This window comes from Prionailurus viverrinus, chromosome B4, assembly GCF_022837055.1.
Source record: "Prionailurus viverrinus isolate Anna chromosome B4, UM_Priviv_1.0, whole genome shotgun sequence".
Taxonomy (NCBI): domain Eukaryota; kingdom Metazoa; phylum Chordata; class Mammalia; order Carnivora; family Felidae; genus Prionailurus; species Prionailurus viverrinus.
This window is the reverse complement of record NC_062567.1, coordinates 14728298-14741002: the sequence shown is the minus strand read 5'-3', so window position 1 is coordinate 14741002 and position 12705 is coordinate 14728298. Positions and strand designations below refer to the sequence as shown.

The following is a 12705-nucleotide window of genomic DNA, read 5'->3' as shown; positions in this document are numbered from 1 at the left end:
ACCAAATTAGTAAGAAAAATGCAGCAAGACTGGGCAGTAAACTAGAAATTGCAACAACTTGACTTGTGCTTTTGAGAAATTAGTTTTTATGAGCTTAAATTCCCTTTACCTACAATAAGAATCATAGTATCAGGCTATCTTAGGTAATAGCTTGGGGAGTAAATTAATACAATTTAAGAATTTATTTCCAAATACTCCTTTTCATGCATATGCATTTTTACAGCACTGGGACAAAATAATTCTTGGTCAAAACATACCCGAAGTTTTGACAAACTCCAAGTTTTAACAAGCTCCCTAGGATCAAAATGCTATCATCTTGGGGCAGCTGGGGGGCTCAGTCAGTTGAGCATCCAACTTCGGCTCAGGTCATGATCTCGTGGTTCCTGTGCCCGAGCCCCGCATCAGGCTCTGGGCTGACAGCTCAGAGCCTGGAGCCTGCTTCGGATTCTGTGTCTCCCTCTCTCTCTGCCCCTCCCCCACTTGAGCTCTGTCTGTCTGTCTCTCTCTCTCTCTCTCTCTCTCTCTCTCTCTCAAAAATAAGCAAACATTAAAAAAAAATTTTTAATCCTATTATCTTTAGTAATACGAACAACAGACATGTGACTGGAAGTACCCAGTGTGGTGCCGGGGGTTTTGCATACAGTACCATTAGTCCTCTCAAGTACCCCACACAGTAAGTGTAATCACCCCTCAAAGAGAAAAGCAGCTCTAAGTACTTGTCTGTGGTAAATTTAATAAACAGAACATCTGGGCTTTGAAATGTCTGTCAACAAAGCTCTTTTTTTTTTTTTTTAAATTTTTTTTTTCAACGTTTATTTATTTTTGGGACAGAGAGAGACAGAGCATGAATGGGGGAGGGGCAGAGAGAGAGGGAGACACAGAATCGGAAACAGGCTCCAGGCTCTGAGCCATCAGCCCAGAGCCGGACGCGGGGCTCGAACTCACGGACCGCGAGATCGTGACCTGGCTGAAGTCGGACGCTTAACCGACTGCGCCACCCAGGCGCCCCAACAAAGCTCTTTAACTATGAAGCCTCCCTAAACCAGGGACTACACTACCATATGCCTGCTCCTAACCATTATTTTCGATTTTAAATAATATGACCAAAGTGACCAGTATATTGAATGAGCTCACTATGTCTTAATAATCAAAGGATCTTCAAATTTCTATAAACAGGGATGCCTGGTTGCATGACCAGATAGTTCATCATTAACGTGTCAACTCTTAAAACACTGAAGTCCACTATGCAAGTAACACTACCACTTAAATTTTCTCTACATGTAAACATTTAGATCTCAGAGCATGCTTGTTTAGACAGTCATATAACTGATATATAATGCTATTTTTTTCTTTACAAGCAAATATTGTCTTCTCCCTGAAATGGATTTCCCAAAAAACAAACACGACTACATTATAATAATGAAAAGATGTTGCATACTACCTAAGGGTGAATCCACACGACAAGGAAATGCCATTCAACCATATACTTAACTGGAAACCTTCTGGATGTGTTTTTCTTTACTCAGCTCTGGCTACAGAGTTCAGAGGGTACTACTGATAAAAAGTTAATCCTCAAAGAAGAATCTCTTCTGGTTTTTGACAGTCTTAAGCACCAATAACAAGCTGTGACTGTTTCCCGGGCCATCTGGAAAATCCTCTGGTCTAATTCCTTGGTTCTCTATGAACTTTGCCACTTATTAGGTGACCTCAGACTCTTCTCAGTTGGTAGAGTGTAGAAACACGCAAGACTCAAAACACATATCTGACCTCTGAAATGTGCTTAAAGGTTCCAAATCCTTGGTTTTGGACATGGTAAGGAACTTTTCCACCTACTCCCAAGGGTACCCAAAATTCTCCCCTGGAATATACCTCCCTGGAATAGAAAATCTTCCATGGATGGGGTGACCACCCATCTAGGTTGCCACAGTTTATGCCTGTTGTCCTAGCATAACAATTAAAACCTCTTTTTTTCTCCCTCTCAAGCATTCCTGTTTGGGTAATAAATTCAACATTGCCCTGTTGGGCAATACATATTAATATACAAAGGAAATAAATCCGTGCAAATAGCAATCTTATTCACTGCAGGTAGCCACTGATTTAACCAGTAACCATCCTATTGCCCAACTAGGCAATACTGTGAATTGGCAATAAGACCAATAACTGTGGATGGAAAGTACAATGTGACACAAACATTACCCCACTGTTCCATAGGCTCTTCCCAACTGTGTCTATGTCACTGAAAGGCAAAGATATAAAGAGGATTTCAAGACAAAATAACTTTGGGTCATGTAAATGTTGAAATGTGGCACTGGGAGAAAAATTGATCTCTTTCATCATCTCGATGTTTCACCAGTTAAAATGTCAATCGTTGCACTTTCCACAAAACATGAGAAACACCCTGTCCTTTGAAAAATGAACATTTGTTTTTGAAATCCATCACCCTAAAGATAGGTGGATGTGGAAGCAAAATGGTACAGTCACCTCTGTAAAAATCTTGCTGAATTGCTCAGCTGTTTCTACCAATGACAGTCATCCCAGTACACTTCAAAGGACATTTTTAAAAGTATTCTAGAATTTATCTGTGCTATAAAATATAAATCAAATTCCAGTCACCAAAGTTTAGGTTTTTCCATTAAAATTCCCCTACATAATTCAAAAAGTTTAAGGTGCAATTATAAATATCTGAAAAAAAACCAGGGGAGCCAAACACATTTTGGCCACTAATAAATGCCAATTTGTCAAACGCTAAGTACTTATAAAATCTAAAAAATCATCTATTCATATTATAAGTGTTCATTACAGTGATTTTTGATTATTTGGTTGCTTTTATTTTAACTTCCCGTGATTATAGGACACACTTCACTATTTCTAATCAGAGCATGAGAAACGGCATTGTTCATAATTTTAGCAAAATTTTGCTGAGTTCATCAGAGTAATATTTTAAAATTATGACAAAGCTTTCTCTTGCATATTTAACCACTGCAGCATATTGACCAAAGAAAAAATTCACTGTAGCAGCTGAGGAAAATTCTTCTGGATTACGAAAATTAAAATATTTATGAATCTTCTAGTTCAGAAGTAAATCGCTTTTCCGTTATATAAGGGGGAAAAAGTATGTATGGGAATAAATGGGGAATGTTGCATTCCATAAGCATATATTAGATCTTAATATGATTATATCAGGTAAACATTTTAATACTTACTGTAAAGCCACAAGGATCTTTTCTCCACTACATGTGTTATTTCCCTTGCCTGCAGGAAATTTTTAGCATAACATTTTTCTTCAAAATATGAAAGACATCCAGAGACAGCACCACAGTGACCATTAAATGCACTGCATTGGATTCTTAGTTAAAACTTCCTTCACTTGAACACTGTATCAACTTCTCCTTTGTTTTTTTCCGACTTCTCCTTTAAAGTGTACTTTAAAGTACTAGCATTTTAAATGCTCTGAAGAATCCTACAATTAAAAGAACTTTTTTTTTTTCCACCAGAGTTTCCCATACTATTTGATTCGGACACAGATCTGTCCAACCTTGCATCCTTTTTGAAACACATATACAATTTTTTTCCATGTTATGATTGAAAAGGGCATATAAATTATTTTATTTTTGTGTGGTAAAATATAGGTGGCATAAAGCTTATCTTTTTAACCATTTTAAGTGTAGTTCAGTAGAATAAGTATGTTCACACTGTTGTGTAACCATCACCATCAGGCATAGTCCAGAACTTCTTCATCGTTACAAAGTGAAACTCTATACCTAGTAAACACCAACTCCCCATCTTTCCCTCCCCTCACCCCGGCAACCCCCATTCTGCTTTGTTTCTATGAATTTGACCCCTCTGTGTACCTTGTGTAAGTAGAATTATACAATATTTGTCTTTTTGTGACTTGCTTGTGCTATTTAGCATAATGGCTTTAGGGTTCATCCACGTGGAATGTGTCTAGAAATTAGGTATATTTTATATGTAAATTGTTCAGCTTGCAAATGTATATGCCTTTAGATATGTTTCGAACAAGGTATATTTTAATTATTTTATTAGAAGTATTTAAAAATAGGGGCACCTGGGTGGCTCTGTCTGTTAGAAGTCCAATTCTTGGTTTCAGCTCAGTTCATGATCTCACAGGTCCGTGGGATCAAACCCCACATCAGGCTCTGCGCTGACAGTGCAGAGCCTGCTTGGGATTCTCACCCTTTTCCTCTCTCTCTCTCTCTCTCTCTGCCCCTCCCCCACTCATGCTTGCTCTCTCTTTCTCTCACAAAAATACATAGATAAGTTTTTAAAAGAAATATTTAAAAATACATTGCAATGCAATGTCCCTCTTTTATACAGGATCATATTAGTAAATGTCAAAAATCTATTGTTTGGAATCATGCAGTATTTGTCCAATAACTGGCTTATTTCACCTAGCATAATGACTCCGCTTATGTGAGGTATCTAAAATATTAAAACTCCTAGAAGCAGAAAACAGAACAGTGGTTATCAGGGGCCAAGGGTACAGGGAAATGGTGGGTTGTTGTTCAATGGGTATAGCGTCAACTATGCAAGATGAATTCGTTTAGAAGTCTCCTGCACACTACACAGTCAACAATACTGTGCTTTTTTTTTTTTTTTTTTGTAATACTTCTATTTAGGGCTTTGTCGAAAATACGGCCTTTCATAAATTATTTTCAGAACGGAGAGACAGAAAAGGGGCATGGGAAGAAAAAAAAAACACACCTCACTTAGCTGCTCGCTAAGACACGTTCGGCAGGACCGTTTTTCCCCTTCGTTTAAACGATGTATTTGAAGCTCAAAGTGCTGTCACAGGTGTTTGCCTTTGAAACTCCCCCACAAATCTCGATGACAGGGACTTTTAGGGTCGGCGCGGCGAAGTTTTACGGAGCAGAGGCATGGAGTCTGTTTACAACTTTGACAGGTGCACTCTTCCACTCGCGAAAGTTCTAAGACTTCTGTCTGACAAGTTCTGCAAGCCTGCCCGAAGGAAACCTTGGGGGTGCCCTGGACCCACATACCTGGGCACTGCGCCATCGGCTGCTGCGGTCCTTGCAGTAACCGCCCCATTTCTGCTCGAAGAACTGGAAGCGCGCGAGCTCCCGGCCCGGCGGGGGGCTGCCCGGCGGGACGCCTCGCTCCCTCGGGGCTGGCTCCCGGTGTCACCGCGGTCCCGGGCCTTCCCGCCGGCCCGGGCTCCGAGCACGCGGGCGCCCGCCGCTGGGGGCCGCCACGCCTCCCCGCATCCCCCGGCCTGCGCCCGCTCGCCGCGGGGTCGCCCCCTTCCGGGAGGCGGCGCGGTGTCAGGAGGCCACGGGCGAGGCCACGGCCACAGCGCGCGGGAAGAGCTCGAGGCGGGGCGGGGTGGGGTGGGGGGGCCGCCGCCGCCGCCGCCGCCCGCCGCGAACGCGGGGTCGGGGTCGGGGATCCCTGCACAGCAGCGTTAAGTGCTTCCCAGCGAACACGACCCCTAGACCTCGCGGCGCCGGTTCACCGGCACGGCCCGGGGGCAGCTGCTGGGTCCGCGGGGAGCACCCACCTGCTGGAGGGCACCCACCTGCTGGAGGGCACCCACCTGCTGGAGGGCACCCACCTGCTGGAGGGCCAAGAGCGGCGCCCGCCCGCCGCGAGCTGTCGAAGCCCAGGGCGGCCGTCCGCCGCGGGGAGGCCTGTGAAGACCGCGAGGCCGCGGAAGAGGAAGCGGGAGGGTAGTCCCCGCCCAGGTGCCGCCGGCCCCCGGACCCGCTGCGCCCCGGGCCCAGGGCGGCGAAAGGTGGCGGGGCGAGCCGCCCGGGTACGAGTAGGGGGCGCACGCTACGGTAACCGGCCAGCGTCTGTCCCCGTGTGTGCGGCCACACGTGCTGCCCCACCACGTTAAAAGGGTAAAACTCTCACGTTCAGTGTTCTTACAAGAGTGTGGGTGATGGGTATTGAGGAGGGCACCTTTTGGGATGAGCACTGGGTGTTGTATGGAAACCATTTTGACAATAAATTTCATATATTGAAAAAAAAAAAAAAAGGACACAGAAAAGCTCCTGGACAAAGACTAGGTGTATAGCTCAACAATCACAGACATTAAGTATGTGCATTTGTTGTGCGTCCATTGTTCTTCAATAAAACTGCTTTTAAAATCTATCGTTCGGGGTGCCTGGGTGGCCCAGTAGGCTAAGCATCAGACTCTGGGTTTTGGCTCAGGTCCTGATCTCGGTTTCCTGAGTTCGAGCCACCGGTCGGGCTCTGCGCTGACAGTGTGCTTGGGATTCTCTCTTCTCTCTCTACCCCTCTCCCACTCGTGCTGTCTCTGTGTCTCAATAAATAAATTTAAAAAATAAAATCTATCGTTTGGTATTATAGTGATGCTCTCAGGAATTAGTTATGGGAGTTTTAGCTTCTGTCGTGAAAGCTCTCTTGACTAGTTTGCCTTAAGTCTATTTTTTATATACCCATTTGTTTTCTCTCTCAGCTGTGGCTCCATTTCTGAAGACTGTTTGGCTCAGCGGTTCTCAAACTTTAATATGCAGAGGAACCACCTGAGACATTGTTAATGGCCAACTTTGGGTTCTGTAAGACTGGGCTATGGCCTGAGGGTCTGTATTTCAAAAGAGCTCCTAGATGATTCCGATGCCACTGGTCCACAAAGTACACCAGAGTAGCAAAACTCTAGCAACACTCCTTTTCACTTAACAATTAACTGCTTTATAAAAGGCATGGGGCTAGAGGCTCGGTCAACTACTCTTGTTAAAAGTATCTAAAATTAAGAGGAACTTGGTAATGAAAGAACACCTGACTGAGTGTGACTTTTGGGAAAAGCACACTGACTCCATAATCCCAACTAACAGTATTCTTTAGTTAATATTTCCTGAGTCTCCAGTAAGTACTCGTGCTATTCAAACTGCATATATAAGCTACACAGTCCTAGAGATCCATCCTCAAATGGGATAAAAGGAAGGTATAAAAGCATGTTGCTTGTGCTTTATGAACATGGGAAACCATAAGAAAAGTTTGCGTTACAAACGCAATTTGTAAAATACAAATTTAAAGTAGGTGTAGAATGTTTCAAGGTGGTTTTAAATTTCAAAGGGAACAATATATATGTGTGTGTAACAATATATATAAGCATGTGTATATATGCACAAATATATTATTTTAGCACCCAAAGTAGTGTAATATAAATTCTAGTAATTCGATTGCTTTATAACTTCCTCAAAACAAAACTGAACAAATATGTACACGAAATACTCATGTCAGCATCAAAATATATGGACACGTATGCACCAATATATAAATATTTCATAATACGTAATATGGCTACATTTTTATGTCACACCCTCTATATGAAGTTGGTCTCAATCAAGCAAACATGTCAGGTTTTCTTTGTTCAAATGAAATGACATAATTTGGAAAATTTAACACACTAGGAAATAACACTATTTGTTGAAAAGCACAGACATCTGTCCCTTCGCTCAAAGGAAATAGCAGAATGGTATCAAGATACACTCCCCTGGAAAAATCCCAACTATGTAACCAATGAAACTACAAGAAAAAAAGAGAAATGGGAAAATATGTTCAAAATCAAATGCTAAAATATCTACTGATACTCCGGGTGGAATTTGATTTACAAAAAAAGAAACAATTACAAGGAGAACATAAAAAACCCTTCACTGGAGGGGGGAAAAGGGAGGAAAAAAGCTAAGTGTCGATATGTGATATGTGCAATTGAAAAGAGAAGAAATATATTTACTTTCAGCCAATGAACCCAAGAATAGTGCAAACTATTAGTAAGGTGAATTTCTCCAAAAGAAATGACCCAAATTGTTTGTAAGAAATTTTAAGGCACAGAAAAGACATTGACAGGGGTGCCTGGGTGGCGCAGTCAGTTAAGCAACCTACTCTTGATCTCGGCTCAGGCCATGACCTCACAGTGAGTTCTCAACACCTGCATCAGGCTCTGTGCTGATGGTGTGGAGCCTACTTGGAATTCTGCTTCTCCTTCTCTCTGCCCATCCCCCACTGTGTGCACGCACGTGCGCGCTCTCTCTCGCTCTCTCTCTCTCTCTCTCAAAATAAATAAGCTCAATACATTTTTTTTAAAAAGAAAAGAAACTGACACATTAGAGAAAATGAATTGTCCTCACATATTTTTTGAGTGAAAAAAGACTGTACCCAAAAATTCCACCAAGATTATACTGGTAAGTAGATTTTTTTTTTAATCTAGTATTAAAACCAAGTGTCTGAGGCATTAATGGAATTGCTGTTTAAAAACAGGCCGGGGGGGGGGGGGGTGTGCCTGGTGGCTCAGTCAGTTAAAAGTCGACTTCGGCTCAGGTCATGATCTCACGATCCATGAGTTCGAGCCCCGTGTCGGGCTCTGTGCTGACAGCTCAGAGCCTGGAGCCCGTTTCAGATTCTGTGTCTCCCTCTCTCTCTGCCCCTCCCCTGTTCATGCTCTGTCTCAAAAATAAATAAACGTTAAAAACAAAAAATTAAAAAAAAATAAAAATAAAAACAGGCAGAGGATTTCTCCCTCGCTTTCCCATCTCCTCTTTCCTGCATCCTGTTCCGTTGCTCTTAATAAAATCCCTACCGATCAACAGAAGCATTTTGTACAAAGAACTTTTCATTTAAAAAGTGACACGTTGTAATATTTCTTTCAACAAAATACATCACTAAAACTGCAGCAAAACAAATGGCAAATTTTTAATAATAAAACCCACTTGTTTGTGATACGGGATTTGGATTCATTTAATTAGAATTCATTGTTTCCAAAGAGACGCAAGTATCTTAGTTGCTAAGTTACCTCATATGGGAACCATCATTTGGGTTTTAAATTAAATTGTATTTCCTTTCAAATACAAGTAGACTTGAATAATAATGGGACTTCTTGTCATCACTCCTATCAAAGCCTCTCCATAAAAATCCTAAAAGGGAGGTGCTGGACCTAAATTTTGCCCAGTCATGAATACCAACCACGGCTGACATTTCTACAGGCATCATGGCTGCCTAGAAGGCAATGGCAGCCCTCCTCTTGAAACCCTCCCCACAGCTTTCTGTCTAATTGGTCAGAATGCAAAATGCCCTACACTTAATAAAGGTCAGCAATCCATAATATATGTCTCCAAAGGGAAAAGTATAAAGGTGTTGCCCTTCCCACCCATTTTCCTCTTTAAAACGCACACATACCATAATACAATTACTCACTTGTTCAACAAAGTTTTCAGTATTAACAAAAAGTACCAAAGCCTTAAGTTAGCTTAGAGACCCCCACAAAGAATAGTGCTAATAGCTTCAGAGTGAGAATAAACATTCATCGTATTTCATACATGTTAACTTTACCTCACTCGGTGCAAAGACTTTTAAATCCAACCACAGTCGTGAATGTGAGCATGTGAAGAAGTAAATCATTAACTCACTTACAGCAAGTTGCCGGGTCTTCATCACTGTCATCAGAACAGTCTGGCTGAGAGTCACAGACCAATTCCTGGGCGATGCACTGGCCACTAGCACAAGTGAATTCCTCTGTAGAGCAAAGCTTTCTGGAGGGAGCACGTGCACAGGCATAGACCCAGAGCTGATCCAGCCCAATAAAACCTTTCTGGCTCAGAATAGTCCCTTCAAAGATAATCTTAAAAAGGAAAAACATGAACAATTTATGAGTTGATAATCTCCTTTAAAAGAACCCTCCAGGGGCACCTGGGTGGCTCAGTCAGTTAAGTGTCCGACTTCTGCTCAGGTCATGATCTCACGGTTTGTGAGTTCAAGCCCGCCCCGGGCTCTGTGCTGACAGCTCAGAGCCTGGAGCCTGCTTCACATTCTGTGTCTCCCCCTCTCTCGGCCCCTCCCCCACTTATGCTCTGTCTCTCTCTATCAAAAATAAATAAATGTAAATGTAAAAAAATAATTTAAAAAAATAACTCTCCAAAAAAGAATAATAGACATTTAATAGTTACTGAGAAAAACACCTGTTGAAAGAGAAGCAAACACAACCAATAAAATTCCTACTTGAGAAGCCTGACCCACATGTATAATTGGTCTGAATGACAAAAGCCCTACATTTAAGAAAGGTCAGCAGTCCATAATATATGCCTCCCAAGGGACCAGGACAAAGACTATGGGCATAGCAGATCCACTGACACCTCTGAGAACCCACCCATGAGCAAAAGAAATACTACATGCCACTTCACCCTTGGCAATGTCCCTGACTGCAAACTTGTTACTTGAGCATCATCTTCACTGCTCTCTTTCTTTAATATTCAGGGAAAAGAATAAGTATGATCACTACTTAGAGACCAAAAGCTATAACCGCATCTGGTTTTTAAACTACTGATATCAGCATTGGAATGCAAGAAGGGAAATGTTAGGCAAATAGTAAGGGGACACAACAGAAGAATAGAATATTTAAAATAATAAATATAAAAATCTATTTTCAGAGAAGAATTTCTCTAATAATCAAACAAATGCTAATTAAAGGAAGTCTCATTGTCTCCAGCTGAATTGCAAGGTTTTTTGAAAGTATACGGTATTAGCAAGTGCAATGACCATACTTGCCAGTCCAATGTAAGATAATATCAAAGTATTATCCTTGAGCTTCTATCAAGAGCAATGGCTAGCTGTCCACCAGAGTGGACAAGAGGTATGAATACCTGACGCTACTAAATAACTATTTCTCTGCCATCCAATATGGTAGCCACAAGCTAGAAAGGGCTATTTCAAATTAAGTTAATGAAAATAAAATTAAAATTCCATTCCTCAGCCACACTAGCCACATTGTAAGTGTTCAGTAGCCACATGTAGTATCATACCACATGTATGGTAGCTATTGGCTACCATATTGGAGAGCACAGATACTTAAATCTCCCCTTATGACAGAAAATACTATTGAACAGCAATGAACAAGATGTTGTTAATGTGTAAGATACTAGAAATAAAGACTAATTCCTTTGGCTTTCTTCCAGCTTAAAGTCTCTGAATATATTTTCTCCTTTGCAAAAATATGAATATGTATACACATACATATATATGTATATGTATATACATACATATATGTATGTATATACATATACATATATATGTATGTGTATACATATATGTATGTATACATATATATACATGTATATACACATATATATGCAAAAATATGAATATGTATACATATACATATATATATGTATATACATATATTTGTTCAGAATTACTTAAGGGGGCACCTGGGTGGCTCAGTTGATTGAGTGTCCAACTTCGGCTCAGGTAATGATCTCACCATTCATGAGTTAGTGCTGACAGCTCAGAGCCTGGAGCTTGCTTCAGATTCTGTGTATCCCTCTCTCTTTCACCTCCCCCACTCACACTCTGTCCTCTTTCTCTCTCTCTCAAAAATAAAAAAAAAAACTTAAACAAAAGAATTACTTATGATCAAGTTTCAGTTTGTAAATATATCTAACAATTTAGTCTAGAAAATAATATTAAACTTAAATCATATCTAATAATAGAAAAACTTAGTATGCTGCTGTATACCATTCTACATATGAATATACTATATATATATATAGTATAAATATATATAAATTATTGGATCTACAGTTGTATATTTTTATAGCAGCAAGAGATCAGATGTGCACAAATGATATCAGTTTGGGTTTCAAAATTGATGAGTTTAAACTTAGATCTCAAAAGGGTGCTATTATTGAAAAGTTAATTACATTTAATATGCACTTGGAAATCTAGAATAGCTCCCAAATTACTCCCTTTATATTTTGTTTTATCTCTGAGTTAAATAACAAAAAAAACTTTAATATTCAGTTTATGTAAAAAGAATGAAACTCTAATCATTTAGTACCTCTTTCAGAAGTTATAAAGGTAAATATCGCTTAGAAAATTAAAATAGTGCCAAATGTTATTGCAATAGGCTATGATATAAACCTCAACTTTGCTGTGATTAATACAAAAATGCTATGGTTCAGAAATTCCAATATGAGCAGTAAATGGGATTCTAAAAATCTGCATGGTTATACTTCAGTTTCATTCGGGTTCTCCCTTTCAAACCTAGAAAGATGTACATATGTGGTATTATCATAAAGGAATGAAATGGGTTTCATGAGCCACATGTACAATCAGTCTTATTATTTTATACTCACAGCCCAGCAAAAAAATATTTATACACTCTATATACAATAGGAAAGGAATCTTAAATAAAATAATGCACTTCAAAAACAAAATTATGAATGGCAATTAATAATACCAGCTATTTAAATGTTGATCCTACTGACATGACTACATTTTACAATATTGCTATATTAGAAAAGAAGGAAATGACAGGTAAATATTTAATATGAAAGTTAAAAAAATATCAGATATGCTTTTCTGCACAATCTCAACTCTATATACAACATGGAATCTTGAGTTAATGTGCTTAAGAGATAGTATTCCCACTGAGCACATGCACATTGCAGACATATCTTTGCAAAGGTAGAGTTATCCATGTTTCATAAAGATGTGAATTACTGCATTCAAAACATTGGCATAGTCTTCACTGATTTTCAATACCCATTTATTAATTATCTGCTTCGTAATGCAGTTTGCTTCCTTGTTTCCAGTGCATGGTGTTGGAGGTGGGGGGTGCTAGGGAGGGAGCCCGTGTGAAATGAGGACGCTTTAAACATGAGGAGTCACACTCTGGCTCTTCTACTCAGAGGAAATGTGGCCTGAGAAGGG

At 40.3% G+C, this 12705-nt stretch overlaps 1 protein-coding gene across 1 annotated transcript in view; it reads right to left on the bottom strand.

The window, feature by feature from the left end:
- MALRD1 (MAM and LDL receptor class A domain containing 1) overlaps nucleotides 1–12705 on the bottom strand; it is a 779242-nt gene that overhangs the window by 687842 nt on the left and 78695 nt on the right. The window contains exon 9 of the mRNA XM_047865740.1: nucleotides 9412–9619. Within this exon, the coding sequence (XP_047721696.1) occupies nucleotides 9412–9619 (208 nt within the window). The remainder of the gene's footprint in view (nucleotides 1–9411; nucleotides 9620–12705) is intronic.